General features: G+C 36.0%; 1 protein-coding gene across 1 annotated transcript in view; it reads right to left on the bottom strand.

The window, feature by feature from the left end:
• Positions 1-15,751, bottom strand: part of LOC106672922 (death-associated protein kinase 3-like) — a 64,737-nt gene extending 48,986 nt beyond the window's left edge. The window contains exon 1 of the mRNA XM_014404730.2: positions 15,469-15,751. Coding sequence (XP_014260216.1) covers positions 15,469-15,641 — 173 coding nt within the window. The 5' untranslated portion in view covers positions 15,642-15,751. The remainder of the gene's footprint in view (positions 1-15,468) is intronic.
• Between the last annotated feature and the right edge of the window lie 842 nt (positions 15,752-16,593).

Here is a 16,593-nt window from a genome sequence, read left to right as displayed (position 1 = left end):
TGCACCCACGCGTAGACGTCTTCTTCGAAATTGTCCAAAATTACAGGAAACCATTGCTAACAGTCGTAATATAATTCCCTATGGGAAAAGAGTAAAACATTTATTTTCCATTAAATTAAATTTAATGAATCAACGCCCCTCTCACTTTGAACTTTCGAAAGTCTTCATCATAATAGAATTTCTTTGCTATTGAAAATCGACTGTAAAAAAAGTTTAACAATCCCTTGGAAAACTAAGAACACTGATAACTTTTAAATGTATAATTCAATCGTTTTCTAACCATTGATGTTGATTTTTTACTAGGTACTCACGAAAAAGGATAAAATGAAAATAATCAAACGTGTTTGTATTGTCCTTTCAGATGTGTTGACTATTCATTCACTGATTCATCACTACATTAAACCATTAGATAAGTTTCTTTTAGGGTCGTATTATATTATAAATTCATCTGATCGCCAAAATATAAGCTAGTAGAACCTCCTGCCGCCCCCGACGAACCAATTTGCTCAAAAGAAATTGTCATGTCGATGAACTTTTGGAGTAACAGTATAGCCCGGTTATCTCTCGGGATCGGTTGCATGGGTGTAGCCCTGCCCACAGCGTCCTTTAATTTTTAACCGCAACCTGCTCAATCGGTCTCGATTTAACTCGGTGCCCTGGCCGACGTTAACTCGATTAAGAAAGACGTCCCGTTCGGCCTTCGACCGAGTGCCTACATCGCTGAAACCGGTACCAATGTTATAAATGAGCCTGTTAAGGACTCGCCCGTGGCATATGCAAGTAGTGGGCTTATTCGTTTAATCCTATTAGCTTCGAGGTCAAATGTTTAATATCATTTTAATAAACGATTATAAGGTGAAAAACGAAAGTTGGGCATATGAGAAAGAGTAGCTGTGTATTTTTTTGACAGTTTCCATCCTAATTTTGTGGAACTCGATAATAAGTTGATTAGTTGCCCATTCTTGACGGACTACTCGCCACCCATAGTCGTCCAGATATTCACTTTTAAACTTACAACTACGTAATAAACCGTCAAACCACTTAATTTTTTTAAAAGTTACTGAAGATGGCTTATATTAGACCGAAACGCGTCCGACGAAATAACGCCTGTGGAAAAGAATTAATTTCTTACCAATCAACGTAGCGTGTAAGAAAAACTCCCGAATAACCAACTGTATTTGAAATAATGTCCTCCAGATGCAAGTAATTAAATTATCAAGTTGTCGGTGATATTATCACTGTCATCATGGCAAGAATTATTACATTAATTTGACAGTTATGTTTAATCGGAAAATAACTGATAAAGATGATCTCTTTTACCAGGTAGATAAATGTCCTGCACATTTTGTTATACACTTACAAGCCTACGGACTTTTCTTATCTCCTGTTTTCACTGTTTATTAATAGTTTTGTCTGAAACACATCGTATCAAATAAGAGGGAGCGTGTAAACAGCAAAACGTAACGAAATGACAATCAAGATTGGATCGAAAGTTTAAACCTATATCGGTCTGACATGATGATGGATACTTTGAAGTGGGGGTTTTGTTCCTCAAGCATTGCAGAATTCTGACTTATTGTACTTTCCTAGTTTCTTAGTTTCCTAAGAAGTATTGGACAAGACTGTCATTGCTTCAATTCCCCATGTTCTGTCTTTTAAGATGCCAATGGTCACTGTCACTGTCAATTTTTTAGTCCTACCACTAAGTTTTAGCATCATCAGGTAATTTTTCACAGATTGCCGAGCTTTTAAATGCATTCACTGACAAGTTTTGGTGTGATTTTTTTTAACATGCTAACGCCTTAATATTTGCTTGGATATCGGATCTTATGAGGATTTTTTCCACCAGAAGACTCTTTTAAGACTTTCTAAGGCAGAAGCACTGATGGCATGTTTTTCCCCTTGAAAGACTTCGGTACATTTCCCTGCTGAATTTGATTGTTCATATTTTGGGCTTGTTCAAAACACACCCGATCCAGTTCCTTCATGTGTTTTGGAGCTATCTGTATGCCATATTATTGTATATGATGTTTTTTGAATTCTTCTTCTTCTTTGTAGTCTGTTGAGACTTTATAGTACGTTTTGAAATATTTCCGGGATTATGTAATCATTCCCCATCGACAATTGATTAGTTTTAACGTGTGTTCACAGATTCGCAGTCGGACAATCACCACTAAACACAACGATTATTGTTCTACGTTTTTTATATTAAAAAAAAAAATTAATGAAGGTATAAAAAGGATAATAAAAGTATTAGCGTTAACAAACTGGTTAAGTTTGAAATGATCGGTTTCAATTTTCAACATATATTTATTTTTTGTAGTTAATTTTCCTTCAAGACCGACATTATTTTTAAGAAAAAGCAACTGGAAAACATTTTAAAAGAAAAATCTTTTTAATTTTACCCCATTTCGCAGAAATTTGCGAACATTTTGAAAATCATTCAGACAAACCGCTGGATTTCTACGATTTGCAATGCAACCACGGAGTTAAATAGGGAAGTTATATCATTAAAGAATTTATTATTATCGGGGCGTCGGTGGCCGCAACGGTTTAGGCGGCCGCTTGACACGGCGCTCACTGTAAGGTGAAGGTCCCGGGTTCGAATCCAGCGGTCCTGCATTCGAACCCGACATACTTACAAATGGGCTTTTTTCAAAAACAAAAACACCGACAGCCCGAGGGTTGATATAACCTGTGCTGTTGCGAACCCTCGTAAAAAAAAATTTTTAAAAAATTATTATTTAGCGAATTGCTTGCAATTTAATTATTTGAATAATGCCTCCGCTAAAACCTATATCACATAAGGAAAAAACTTATAATCAAACTGATTTCCATGGTTCATTGATCTTGGCTTCGCCGACTATTTAAACGAAGTTCGCGTGGGCGAAACTGCTCTTGGTGTTGTGATTTTGTGGTTTTTCTCGCCCCACTTACAGACTGGCTAAATTCGTCACTATTCCCTGTCCATTTTCAACTCCGTGCCTGGTGACAGATCTAGACATAGCTAGGAAATTAGCCTCACAAAAAACTCACTACGCTACTAATAAACATTTTACTCATAATATCGCAGCAATCTTTGTCTGGCTCTTGGCTTTTTTTCGTCTAGGACAGTTTTAGGACATTGCATACACAGTTAGACAGCTACAAACAAAAACAAAAGCTTTTACCAGAACATATTTTATAAATAATAAAGGTTTTTAGTTGAGAAAAAAAGTGAATGGCACGAGCGGGATTCGAACCCACGATCTTCGGCTAGATACACCGAATATACGTGGGGTTGAGCTAGGAAGTTGATGTCCGAGTGGATCGAGGTCACGATAGCTCAAGTGGTAGAGCAGCGGCGTATCTAGCCGAAGATCGTGGGTTCGAATCCCGTTCGTGCCATTAACTTTTTTTTCATCTCAATTAAAAACCTTAATTAATTGTAATGTATTAATTGGTCAAGCGGACCACGAAATTAGTGAATTTAATGTTTTATAAAGTTAAAAAAAATTTCATAGTTAATTATTTAACTCTCTAGTCATTCACGAAGGGTCAGAAGACTTTAACAAATTCGTCAACTGCGTTAACAATATGTGTTAGTAGATTAATTACAGGTTTTAAACGACCATTTATTGTCCGTGGCTTGGTTTGCATCAATAGGGTTTGATTTATCATTAATCATTACAAACATTACGAAAAAAAGTGGTCGTTCAATTATACATATGTTTTGAGTAAAATGTCGCCGACCCATAGAAAAAGAACAAGAAATAAACCTACGATAATGAGCGAGTTGGAAAACGTCCTGCCAGGTCTAATTGTCATTAACAAATAAGTTAAGTAATAAAACTAAACATTACCGCCTCCTCCCTCTAAAAATAATGATAATTCTGAGGTTTTTTAACTGTTTATTTTTATCGAATCGAATGCCCTTGTAGAAAATATTATTATTATAAATTGATGTTTACGTCTGTATAAACGCAGGTATGATTAATTATTTGTTTTGGTAGTCAGTTTGATTGCCAAAGAGGAAAGAAAAGTTCTACGCCACTTAAATAAGGCATCATTTCACACATTTGTTTATCACGAATCTTTCGTTCGCTTTAGATCATCTAGTCTTGTACGAAAAGATAAACAACCAATTTAAATTGTTCTGATTAACTTTGTATAATTAAGATTGCTCTATGAAATGTAGTCGTAAAACGTCTCGACACGGCTTTGTCTCATACCCTTCAAATTCAGTAATTTAGAAGTGAGTACTGAATAAAGGCTAAAATGTGATATTAAAACAAAGTAGTGGTCAGATAGGAGCAAATGGTTTTGAAAAATAACCGCTTGAAAAACCAGTATTTTATATTATTTTGGAAGTTAATAATTTCATAACATTGCCGAAAATTGACCAATTATTCTCTATAATATAAATATTTACAAAAGTTTCTCAGCCGGACATTTGAAAAATCTGACTGAAAAATGGGCTAATTTGTTGTGGCGATGGCAACATGGATTGATAGTCGGCTTACCTAGGAACGTGTTCAGAACGCATTTGAATAAAAGTGCCTATATAGAAGCATTATTTCTCTTTATTCGATTCCATTCAAAATTGTCGACTTCTTGACCTTTACCGACAGTTGATGTTCCGATCCAAGGTTTTTTTCACCTAAATATCCAGGAAGCGGAAAGTAAAAATGTTGTCAACTTTAAAAAATGCCTACCCTTTCTAGGCCTTGCGACACAATAATCGTGTATTTTCGTGGGCAAGGTTCTTCTCCGACCCCTCTCCTACATCTTAACTAAACACGTAGAACCGATTTTCTGATGACGATTGCCGGCTATCGTACCGACCTTCACCTACCAAGGGGGGAAAAATTGTTCCAAACACGTCCATATCTTTGGCTTCCTGGTTATTTGGAATCGGGACCAAGGCGATGAAAAATTAGATTCGAATCAACATCAATCCGACGGGAATTGTACACTCTCGAAATCACAGTTACAAACAACCACACTCGGAGAATTTCACCAGCATCGATCCAGTTTTCAACCGCCTTCCAGTCGATGAACGAAAACCGTCAAATTTCGTTACGCGAAGCCTTTTCCATTTCCTTACCCACAATATACGGCTTATTTTTCTCAACGCTTAGGCTGATATCACAAATAAAATAATAGACGAAAAATTTGGTATATTTGAGACAATAAGACACAAATTAGGGCGTGGAATACGCACATAATTGCAAAATACGCAAAGAAAAGTCGTATTTTGCAAAATATTTCTTATAAAGTTTGTACTATTGGGTTGTCCGGAAAATAATGCAGGATTTTGGTATTAAACAAAAAAAAAGAAACTAGTTACTTTAAAGCAATGTTCTTTAATCAAAATAATTTCCNTCCTGTAAACGTAAACAGAATATTTTATATAGATTTTTTTTAATGAAAACTTAAAATCCTGCATTATTTTCCGGACAACCCAATATTATATTACAAAATCAGGCATAATACCAATGAAAAACCAAATTTCCAAGAATCTTCAAGATTTGGAATTATATTTAATTAATTAAGGTTTTTAGTTGAGATAAAAACTTTAATTGTAAGGTATTACTTGGTCAAGCGCACCACGAAACTAGTGAATTATATTTAATCATTTATAAGGCTAATAAATATGATCTTTTAATGACAATATCGAAACCTATGATGTCATGTGTACATAATGAAACTCTCAGACAGCCAAGCAACTATAAAGTTATCGCTAAATTGCTTAATGACTCAGGATAAACAAAACAAAATGACCTTAAAGTGGGTTCCCGACATGAAGGAAATGAACAGGCTGACCAATTAGCCAAAAAAGCAGCGCCCTCTTATCCATGGGACCACAACCACAACCAAGCGCACCGGAGTGTGCGTTTAAGTTGGAACTGTAAAAATGGAAGGAGAAAGAAAAACTCAAGCATTGGGCAAATGCGCCAGGCATGAGGGAAGTTAGGAGATTTATATTTAATTATTTATATTATTTATTTATATTTAAAAAAACGTAAGGCAAAAGAACTCCACTCGCTCAGCAGATAGGATTTGAGGAGAATTATAGGCCTCTACCGGCCACTGTTCTCTTAATTATCATGTTAAGAAGAGATCCATTTGGCTTTGCCAGGAGGCACCGACACTTTGTGAATGTTAATTGTTAGCCCGTTTACGGTACAGCCACTTCCACAGGATATATCTCATACCAAAAGATGAGGCATCAAGGAAAATGCTTAGTTTTATAAGAAATATCGCATTTACCAACGTATGGCTATAAGCTATAAGGGTTACACAATTGATCACTTAGGTCATAATGGAGAAAAGGATTGTCATAATTATACATTTATCAACCCCTAGCCATCATACAAAAAAATGAAATTACGAATTAAATTTACAATGAACTAGTTGAATTTGGTAGGTTTCGATACTGTAAAAACAAAGATATTCATCTTTGTTAACCTTGTAAATTATAAATTTTTAATGATTATTATTTTTACTTGTTTCATTTTCTTGAATATTTTTATTAAACGAACTAATAAAAAACTAATAGCTAGATGGTTTTAACATTTTTTCTGAAAATTGATGGAAACGGCAACATTAACGGTTCTCACCCACGTCTACTGCACAAAATAAACTTTACCCGACAATGACTGAACATTCAAATTCTCCTTTTGCGACACAAATAATGCATCCTACAAGGAATATACACGATTGACAAAACGATATAACATAACATAACGATTCTCCTGACGGCCCTGACCATAAAGACAAACTCATTGCTTGTATATCAAAAAATTGTTCGTTATAAATAAAACATTTTTGAATTGAAAAACATTAATTTTTATTTTGTTTTAGTATATGTTACATCTAACCTAATTGAAGATCGATTCACTCGATATTGCGCCATCGACCATCTTACCTCACACATTCACTCGAATATGTATGTTCACGCTGATAAGTACATTCACGCTAATAAATACATTCACTCTCCACACAAGCTAGGTATACCCAACTATTATTAATATATACAATAGAAAAACCCCGTTTCCTCCATGAATAGGAACAGAGGACCCAAATAATACTCACTGCTGTATGGGGGGAATTCTTCCGTGCTCTCTATATGGAACCAAGAAATTGCACCCTTTTATTAGGTGGTACTCATCGAGCAACCTTTCTCTGGATGTCGGATACATACTTGGGCTTTGGCCCAAGTGTCTGTGTCAACCTCTTAATCGGATGACCTTTCTTCTAAGTGTCAAATCCTCCGAGGGCCACCCATCGACAGTACTATCGATACGTGAGACATCTTTGGTATACATAAAGAATAATAAACTCTTAAGAGATAAATAAACAAAAATCTAACATCTTTTAATTCAGTTTAAGTGAGGGCATTTGACGAAAACGATATATTAATTGACTCTACGAAGTGTGTAATTATAAAGTATATGAATACATTACCGATATCTAATATAAATACTTACAACTTTTATATTATTATATGATTTGAAATGTAGTAGTTTATAATAATAACTGTTGTAATAAGCCCAAAATGCGGTCAGTATCTTTATCGTCTTAGCGGCCACGATCGCGATTATAATGTTTTGTGTTAAGTAACATCAAAATTACCGTTCAAAATTGAGTAATAACAACTACTATTATTAAAAAGAGAAGAGCCGAGAGGTGGTCTCAAACGCAAAACAATCGTTACGTTGGACGTGCGTAACACGAACATATCGCGGAACGTATCGATAACGTGATGATAATTGCCATCATTGTTGATCATCACGTCACTCATTCTGACAGACAGGCGGTTACCCCGGTTCGGAGGCAATCGGCGAACGTGAGAACGTCGGACCGGTCGTATTTACCTTGCCTTAATTTCCAATTATCGTCCATTTGGACGGCTAGCTTTGATCCAGGCATCTTGGAAGGTCGAAGCAATCAAAATATTCGCCCAACTGTAGTGATTTTGAATTGTTAATCCATTTAAGTAAGATGAGACTGCAGGATCGGATGACTTCGATACGAAGTATTTGGATGGATGGGTAGGTAAGAATCGTAACTTTCCGCTCGTAAAGTGTGCTTCGTTTAAGACCGTTGTTTTAGAGGATGAAACAATCTATGTTTAACCACCTATAAAAGATTTTATATCGAAAATAAAGCAAATTTGTGTATAAATTCCAGTACTCTTGTAACAAAGCAATATAGAAAAATCAAAATAATTTTTATAGAAAAGGCTTCACAAGCATGAAATATATTAAAATAATAATAAAAATTATTATTTGGAGACCGTGAGATGCAGTCTGGTGTGACGTAGGTTTAGAAAAACATTTTCTTTATCGTGCAACGTTTCAATCTTTATTGAGATCATCTTCAGGACAAAGTGTTTGTTTCTGTGTCGATGTGTCATTACTGTGTGTCTTGTGTATTGAGGCACTCTCAACGATATCATAATGTAAAAAAAAAAAAAACTGTTGGTAAGATGATAATTTAGACGATATTTTCTTAGCTTTTTAACAGAGATCATTGTTTATCTTCTTCTTACAATGAATACTAGATGAATCATAGTTATCATAAGATATGAATAAATGAAATAAGGTTTTATAAAAATTTAAGGCTCCTTGTAGAATATTTCTATAAGAATCAATTTCTTTTGTGTCGAATTTTATCTTTTTTTGTGTCCGAAATACTTGGCTGAGTTGAAAACATTGATATCTTTGAGCGAATAATTCACGTCAGTAGGGATTCACTACAAAAAAGTAAACACCAACAGAATTTAGTCTTTTCTAAATGTTAGCCGTTAATTAACTGCAAATCTTGGCGAGTAGTAAATTTATAAATCGTCTTTCATTTTCAAAAGCTGGAATAATTCCGCATTCCATGAGCATAGTAGTTTATACTACTAACAGTTTGTAATAAGCGCATAATGCGATCAGCATCTTTACGGTCTTAGCGTGCATGATCACGATTATAATGATGTATTAACCTGATACGGATCTTACTCTAGCTAAACATTTTCAAGATTAGAAAAATAAGTAGTGTTTATCATTTATCCTTAAAGATCTCAAAAGTTTTCTTTTATGCCATGTGGATACCGCTATATAGAATATTTATAACACTTAAGCTTATTCCACTTCTGCTTCAATCTTGTTTTTACCAATCTAATATTTCCGCTACGCTGAAAATTGTTTTTCGTTGTTAAGCAAATACCGATCCTGGAATATGGTATAATGATATGGTAAAGTGAAAATACACGAGTTAGATTTTTGTGTTCCAATCGAACTTCAAGAGGGAGTCAAAGAGTGTCCGGTTAAAATTATTTTCTAATACTTGTGAGTAGGGATGAGCGATATAGAAATTAATATTTCAAAAGCATATCAATCAATTATTTGTAATTATGCAATTTTTTTCGTGTTTGTCAAAAATTGTTTGCTGGATATTTTCAATAAGTGTTGGATCGTTCCGTAACAATATTTTATTACACCATGGGCTGAGCTGGGGATTCGAACCCAGGCCCGCTAGTGCGGCAATTGCAAGTCGGACGTCCTAGCCATTCGGCCACCTCGGTCCCCCTCATCCGTATGCATAACATGTAAAATCCAATATCTATTTTTTTTTAAATTAGTTACTTTTTTGAGAGTTGTTGATATATAACAAAAAATGAATATGATACATCTAGATTTTTATACAGAATAGTTAAGATGAACATTTATTTTTTTTACGCTTTGTTTCAATTTGTAACCCGTTTTGAAAGCTGCCCTCGAACGAGTTTTATTTATCTTATGGGCCTTTGGCACTTTAACCATCCCTTTATTTGCCGATAAAGCCGGGCGACATAAAATCAAACAAGGGTTTATTTGCAAGAGCTCATTTCAAAGCAGTGCTTTTATCGGCAGATTGCTTGATTATGCAAGCGTTCCTGACTCATAGTTGCGCATCTTTAAAATTTGGGCATGAAATATAGGAAATGCAATAAAATGCCAATCTTCCGCCCAATTATTTCTTTAACTGTTTGGTGAACATTTTGAAGAATTTGATACGACGATTTACGACGTACTTGGAAATCGTGCCGTTTAAATTATTCCAGTTTAATCAGACGAGTCCAATTCTCGGGCAGTTGTTTTGATTTACATACAATAAATGGCGAAAGGCGAGCCGGTGGGGGAACTGTAGTTTTACTTTTAAAGAAAAGACAATGAGATTTCTATGGTAATTCACGGTTATTACCTGCCTTCGATATTCCTATGTTGTTGCGTATTGGAATATTCTATAAACAAAAGATTTTCAGTTTAATCGGTTTGAAACCCTATTAGAAACGGGGTCGTCAAAATATTGACATGTAAAATATCAGTGCGATAAAACGAGCCGTGTTCGACCCCGTCTCTTATAAATATTTACTGAAGCCGCTCCGACACAGATTTGTCAGATTTGGCGGACTGATGTGATATCGACTAGACGGACGACGCCCGATTTGCAAATAAATGGGTGAATTTCAAGCGACGGTTTGCAAAAGAAGAGGAAATGTCAAAATGTTCGCGTACAAATTTGTTTGTTCATAGTATATAATTAAACATGATGGGAGAAACCACCCACTGGTGACACACACACACACATCATTGAAGCAAATTCCTAGGCCATGGCCTATTCAGCCGAGGATGTGAATGGATTTCCAGGTAGGGTTAGTGTGGAAAGTTGTTTGGCTTTAAGTTTTAACCCTACGGCTTTTGGGTGTGCACAAAGGGTATTGTAGAATTGGTGATAACGATTTCTTACAAGGTCGTGACCGAATGGAAATATTGAGTCAGTGTGAATAGTTTTAATGGTAGAAGGGAGCATTAAGGATTTTTCTTAGGATTTCGGATTGGAGAGACTGATTACAGGATGAATTGGAATGTTCGGTTGAGCCCCAACTTCCACTCCGTAGGTCCTTTATCGAACGAATGAGAATTTTGTAAATGGTCAGTTTGTTGTTAAGGTTACATCTTTGGTCAAGTAGACTCAGTAAGAGTTTGTACCACGGTTCATCCCTTGTCGTTTCGGGCGAATTTGTGGATTCTTCAGTCTTTTATCAATGTACAGCCCAGATATGGTACTATGTTACCAGTCAGGATGTCATTCAGCCGTAGAGGGCAAAAAGGCTTTTGAGTGCGTAAGTAGAGAGCACAATTGCTTTCGTTCACATTGATTCTCCATTTGAGGTACCTGGAATCTAATAGCGTAAGGTGACTTTGCAGATAGCATGGGCTGGAATGAGAAGAAAGGATAGCCGTGTCTTCGGCAAACGTGGAGATGACTCCTTCATAACAAAGGAGATTTTGAATTTCATCTTCGTCAAAATTGATTTGGACAGTTCAGTACCAGTATTGAGTAAACTTTATAATGTAACAGGCTAAGAATTAATTAAGCCGTTTATCGGCAAGAGAGAATAGCCCATTCGTAATTACCAGGACGTAGACATGTAGAAATATGTTATCTGATGAGGAAAGGTATTTGCTCGAACTGAGTCTTAAGCGGTGTCTCTCATTGCACTTGCAGCCTTGAGGAAGAGATCGGTTACAATTAAAACCAGTTACATCACCTAACGTCCTACCGACGTACGACACATGAAAGGCAGAACTGTAAAAGAAATCCGCTCGCTTTGCAACGTTTGTAAATACATAGGCATTTGCCCTTGCTCTTTTTACACCGCATTCTTCCGACGTCGAAAGACGAGATATGCCAGATGTCAAGTGAGAGCTGCTTCCGAGCTACCTGCAGCAAGCCGCTTAATTTTCGCTCAACTTTCACCATCTTTGTGCTGACAATTTGTGCAATCGGTGAGTGTCGAAACCCCTGTCGAATTATTTCTAAATCCCACTCTTCAAGATTTACTCTTTGCTCTACCGTTTCGCCTAGGTGTGCCTATCGAAAAGTTCGATGAAATAACCTGTTACATATTTCAAGCCTTTTATATTACCGGAATGAGCGCTGAATCTGCTACCCGACCCTGTCAGAAGAGTCTTATAGTCGTACGATCGAGTTAGTACACAATAAAGCCCATTAGGATTGAAAATAACTTTGGTCAGTTCATTTGACTTTTGCTTTTTAAAAAACCAACGTTATAATAATAACACCAACGCATAAATGAATTCGTATTTATATATGGAAACCAAGTCGTAATATATAAATATATATATATTTTTTTTTTTAAATATTAAAGGCAGTTTCTGTTTCAGTTAGTAGACTGGAAACTGGAATTTGTGTATCAATGTGAAGAGAAAATTTCTTCCGAAAATTCAGACTTGTACGTAAGCATAAATAACGAACCAAATTTAGCGGAAATGATGTCCGAGCAGGTGTGAATGGTTTCCTAAATTATCGACTAATCTTCTAATCGACTGTTCTGTTGAAAATGGTCAACTTGGTTGTGCTTTTTTGACTTAAAAATAAACCACGACTACAATGCACTCACCCCAACAATTTTTTCTTTATTTACGGCTGAGGTAGTTTCAGTATAAAATCGTTGGAATACGTTGTAAGCATAGATGCAAACAAAATATGCATCATACACCTACCCCAAAACACAAAGTGGAATACCTCATAATTTAGGTTATCAAAAAAATGCACAACTTGTCCATAAAAATATTAAAAAGCAGTCATATGCTAAGAGGGAGGTAAGAGGTCACTCAGGAGTATTGTATGAGGTTGCGATGCGTTGAGGTTGAAGATCTGCGGCACAACATGATGCTCTGCGAAGAGGGCGATGATGTATCAAGCTATGTGTAGTCTTCAACAGGGCATCCATTTAATTTACAATATTAGAAACATTACTGGCATCAAGAGACGGTGACATTTACGAGTGCCTTTTTAAATAATTTATAATATCACAGTAAATGCTTATTTATATTTATTAATTTTATTATTTATTAATATATATCTATTGATGATTAATTGATTTTAATTGTTAATATACATTTATCTATATTTATTTATATTTATTATTTTTAGAAAATATTAAAAACTGAATCCAATCGACTTTGGCCGATAAAAATTTTTAATGCCACACAAAAAATTACGAATTCCGTGGTATTTAAATATTACCATTCGTCAGGTTTATTGATCGATATGCATTTCAGTTCTACAATCGGTTATTTGATCAAATCTCCGTGGGAAACAAAGTTCAAATAGCCACAAGGTTTGCAACAAAGCCCGCTAAAAACGAATTCAATGCGAAAATATCTCATCTCGAGTGAAAAATACTAGTTTAAATGGGCTATGATTTCCTTCTACTAATCTCATAAACGTTTTTATGACCTTACGACTAAATGTACGTTAAGCCGTTTAAAATACGACTTTTGAACGTTGACGTCTGCATATTGAAGACGAGCTTTTTTTAATGGACAGCCGGTTTTCGTCGACGGCTCTTCCTTGGGCCATGAACGTTTCGCATTTCACCGGGTCGGGACGACGAAAGGAAAAGGTGCCGGATCAACGAGGAGCGGCATTCTAAAGATAAAATCTCTAAACAAGCAAATTAATGCGCCGCTTGTCCAAACTCGATGGTAAACAGGATTAATTGGGGACGTTTAAAGGCTGTTATTCATTAACGCGGCCCCTGCTCCACTTTGTGCTCCGTCGTTCAAATCACCGGCCCAAGGTCCTCCCCGCATTATTATTATCTCATATAACACTTTTTTTCGTACGTGACGGAATATATTTCTCAACCTCATCGCAGCCGGGGTGTTCATCACACTTAACAACCGCCCCATTAAATTTTATTTCAACAGACGGTTGTTTCATTATCATTTGCGACTGGATACACGCTGGCAGATCGTCGGATAGCATGACAAAGGATCGAATGAGATCTTCCTCCGATTTTCAAGGCGCCTCCTCCCGTCAGAAATGGGAATATAATTTTTTCAAGGCCTCACCTTCGGCCTTTCTCAGAGTGTTTAATTTTTGTTTACAGTCGAGTCCGCTGACGACGTCCAATTAGAAGGCACTAAAGTCGAAGGCGTCTCACTAACGAGCCTCCTCCAAAAGTGCCTTAGGTACGTGTAAACAAAAAGGGAAAGAAAGGGAGAATGTGTGTGTGTGTGTGTGTGTGTGAGAGAGAGAGAGAGTGAGAGAGTGAGAAAGAAAGAAAGAGAGATGGTCGGAGAGAATGAGATAGATAGTGTGTGTGCGAAAGAAAGAGATATGGTTGGAGGGAGGGAGGGAGAGAGAGATTTGAATTAATCTATTTTGTGCATGTTGTCTTATTTGCCGGACCTAAGTCGTTGAAACTATCTAGCGATATTCATAAATAGCCATATGTATGATTACGAGGGCTCATAATAAACAAATCTTTTTTTGTTTTGTACATGTTTCCTTATTTTTTTATAACATTGTACATACTACAGATAATGTATTAAGTAAATATATGCTGAATTTGTCATTTGAGTCTCTTATAGGAGAATAAAATAAAAATGGAATTGTCTACCAACACGCATAAATATTAAAACGTTAATGTAAAATTGAATGTCAAAAAAAGGTTTACGACTGTTTCTTGTTTCTTTTCGAGCTAATGCTAAGACTCAATGCAAGGATTTATTAGATTAAGAACAAAATGTAGAAGGATGATTTTATCAATTCAAATCAATTCATTTTTATCAAATGGGCAAAAAGCGAAGGAAAGCATTTGGAAGTGGCAAGTTGACTCGATTGTTCCCACTTGTTATTCGATGTTTTAGGATATTGGGAATTTTTCAAAAATCTTGAACATTTTACCAAGCGATGCATAAAAACAAATGGATTTCCCTTTCATTAAAAGAAAATAGTGGTTTGAATTGTAGGTTAACGAACCTCATTACGTTAGAGGCGGTACAGCGGCATTGACACAGTCTGCGAACAGCTGGCTCCCACTTACCGAGTAATCGCCTCGAATTCAACCCCATTTCTCAATTATCGCTAGATTATTATCGACGATCACGTCATGAATCAATGTGCGCTTAAAAAATGAATAATATGAAATGTGTACACGTATTGTCGTTTACTTCTTAGGGTAACTTCCCTCTATTCTATGTACAACGTGTCAGAAGAAAGGTCGAATCACTAGCAGAGGGAATGAAGTGTAGTAGGATAGTTGCCATTGAAAAAAGTGAGCGTTGTTTATTTGTGAGCGAAACTTTTCGGGTTTAACTTATTCGCTTTATGTCTAAATGTCAACTATAACGCCACTATAAACACATTTTTCAAGAATAATAAATGAGGTAATTAATGATGAGGTAATCAATGAGGTAATTAATTCCTCATAATAATAATTGCTTTTTTACTCGAAAAATTATTTCGTGTTAACACAAAAATAATCAATCATTAATGAGCGCATATTCTTAAAAACAATCGAATCATCCTTTTGGACATGAGATTGACTATTAGAGAATTGTGCTTAATTAAATTGATAGCTGTGTGCAATTTTGCTGAGTATGAGTGTTTATTATTTTTTATTGATACACTTACTTGGCAAATGGTGCAGGGTCGAGTTTGTAATATTTTTCGATCGGTTCTCTTTTGACAAGTTTGTTGAGCATGTCTTTGTCAGTGCGGACGAGTCCCTCCTCGACGTTGGTCTGCCGCCACTGGACGACGGTGCGCTTGTTGGGCCGATTCGGCGAGGGCGGATACACTATCATCCTGTCTACTTGTACCTCTCTCTCCTCGGGGCACTTTTTACAAACCGTTGTCAGATTTTTTCCTCGGTGACTTGACTCCCAGTAGGACTTATGTGCTAACGGGTAGTTGATCCGAGCCTGACTGGGTCCTCCGGGCCCGAAAGAGGCTCAAGTCGCTGAGAGAGGGGCGCATCCCCTCCATAGTCTATTGTCCATATCGTCCCTATGTCGACTGTGCCCACTTGTGATTTGTGCACTGTGGTCAATCTGCACTTTACCACTAAACTGCACTCATTAAACCATTTTCGGAACGTGATTACAACAATGACACCTCTAAACCCTTTTACAACTATACAATTTACTCGTCGATATTTATTTGGCATTTTTTTTATAAAACGACTTTAATTTTACGAAAAGTCTCTCAAAAGTTGTACTTTATTTTTCTACTTTTGTCTTTTTAGTATCTCGTTAATTGTAATATATTCTAAAACCTTACTATCGATCACTATTAATTACTGTATTCGTGGCCTCATTTATCATCAATAACTTAACAAATTAGAAAATATTTTTAGGAGAGTTAAAGCAAATGTAATGTAAAGATTTGGAGAGATAACAACAGACTAATGAAGATACATACATTCGATACTCTTGGCCAATACTCCAAGAGACGACATGATATTCAAATAAAATACGAAGAGAACTCAAAAATACCGAGACTTGCATGCATCTGTATAATGGGAGAAGACATGGCCCACAGCTTGTATGGACAAGATACTGGTATTAATCCCCCCACTGAATGAAATGAGGACAGCACAGAAAACTATCATTAGTATTATCAAAAAGAAACCTCCAATATGAATAAAACTAAAATGTAGTGATAACAATAGACTAATGGATGACCAACTGACACTCATGGACCCAAGAGATGACATGGACAGGATGTTTGAGTTTAATCAAAATTTCTGAATAAACT

This window comes from Cimex lectularius, unplaced genomic scaffold (assembly GCF_000648675.2).
Source record: "Cimex lectularius strain Harlan isolate CLEC.00 unplaced genomic scaffold, Clec_2.1 scaffold46, whole genome shotgun sequence".
Classification (NCBI taxonomy): domain Eukaryota; kingdom Metazoa; phylum Arthropoda; class Insecta; order Hemiptera; family Cimicidae; genus Cimex; species Cimex lectularius.
Note: the sequence above shows the minus strand (reverse complement) of the source record. Positions and strands in the feature narration are given on the sequence as shown.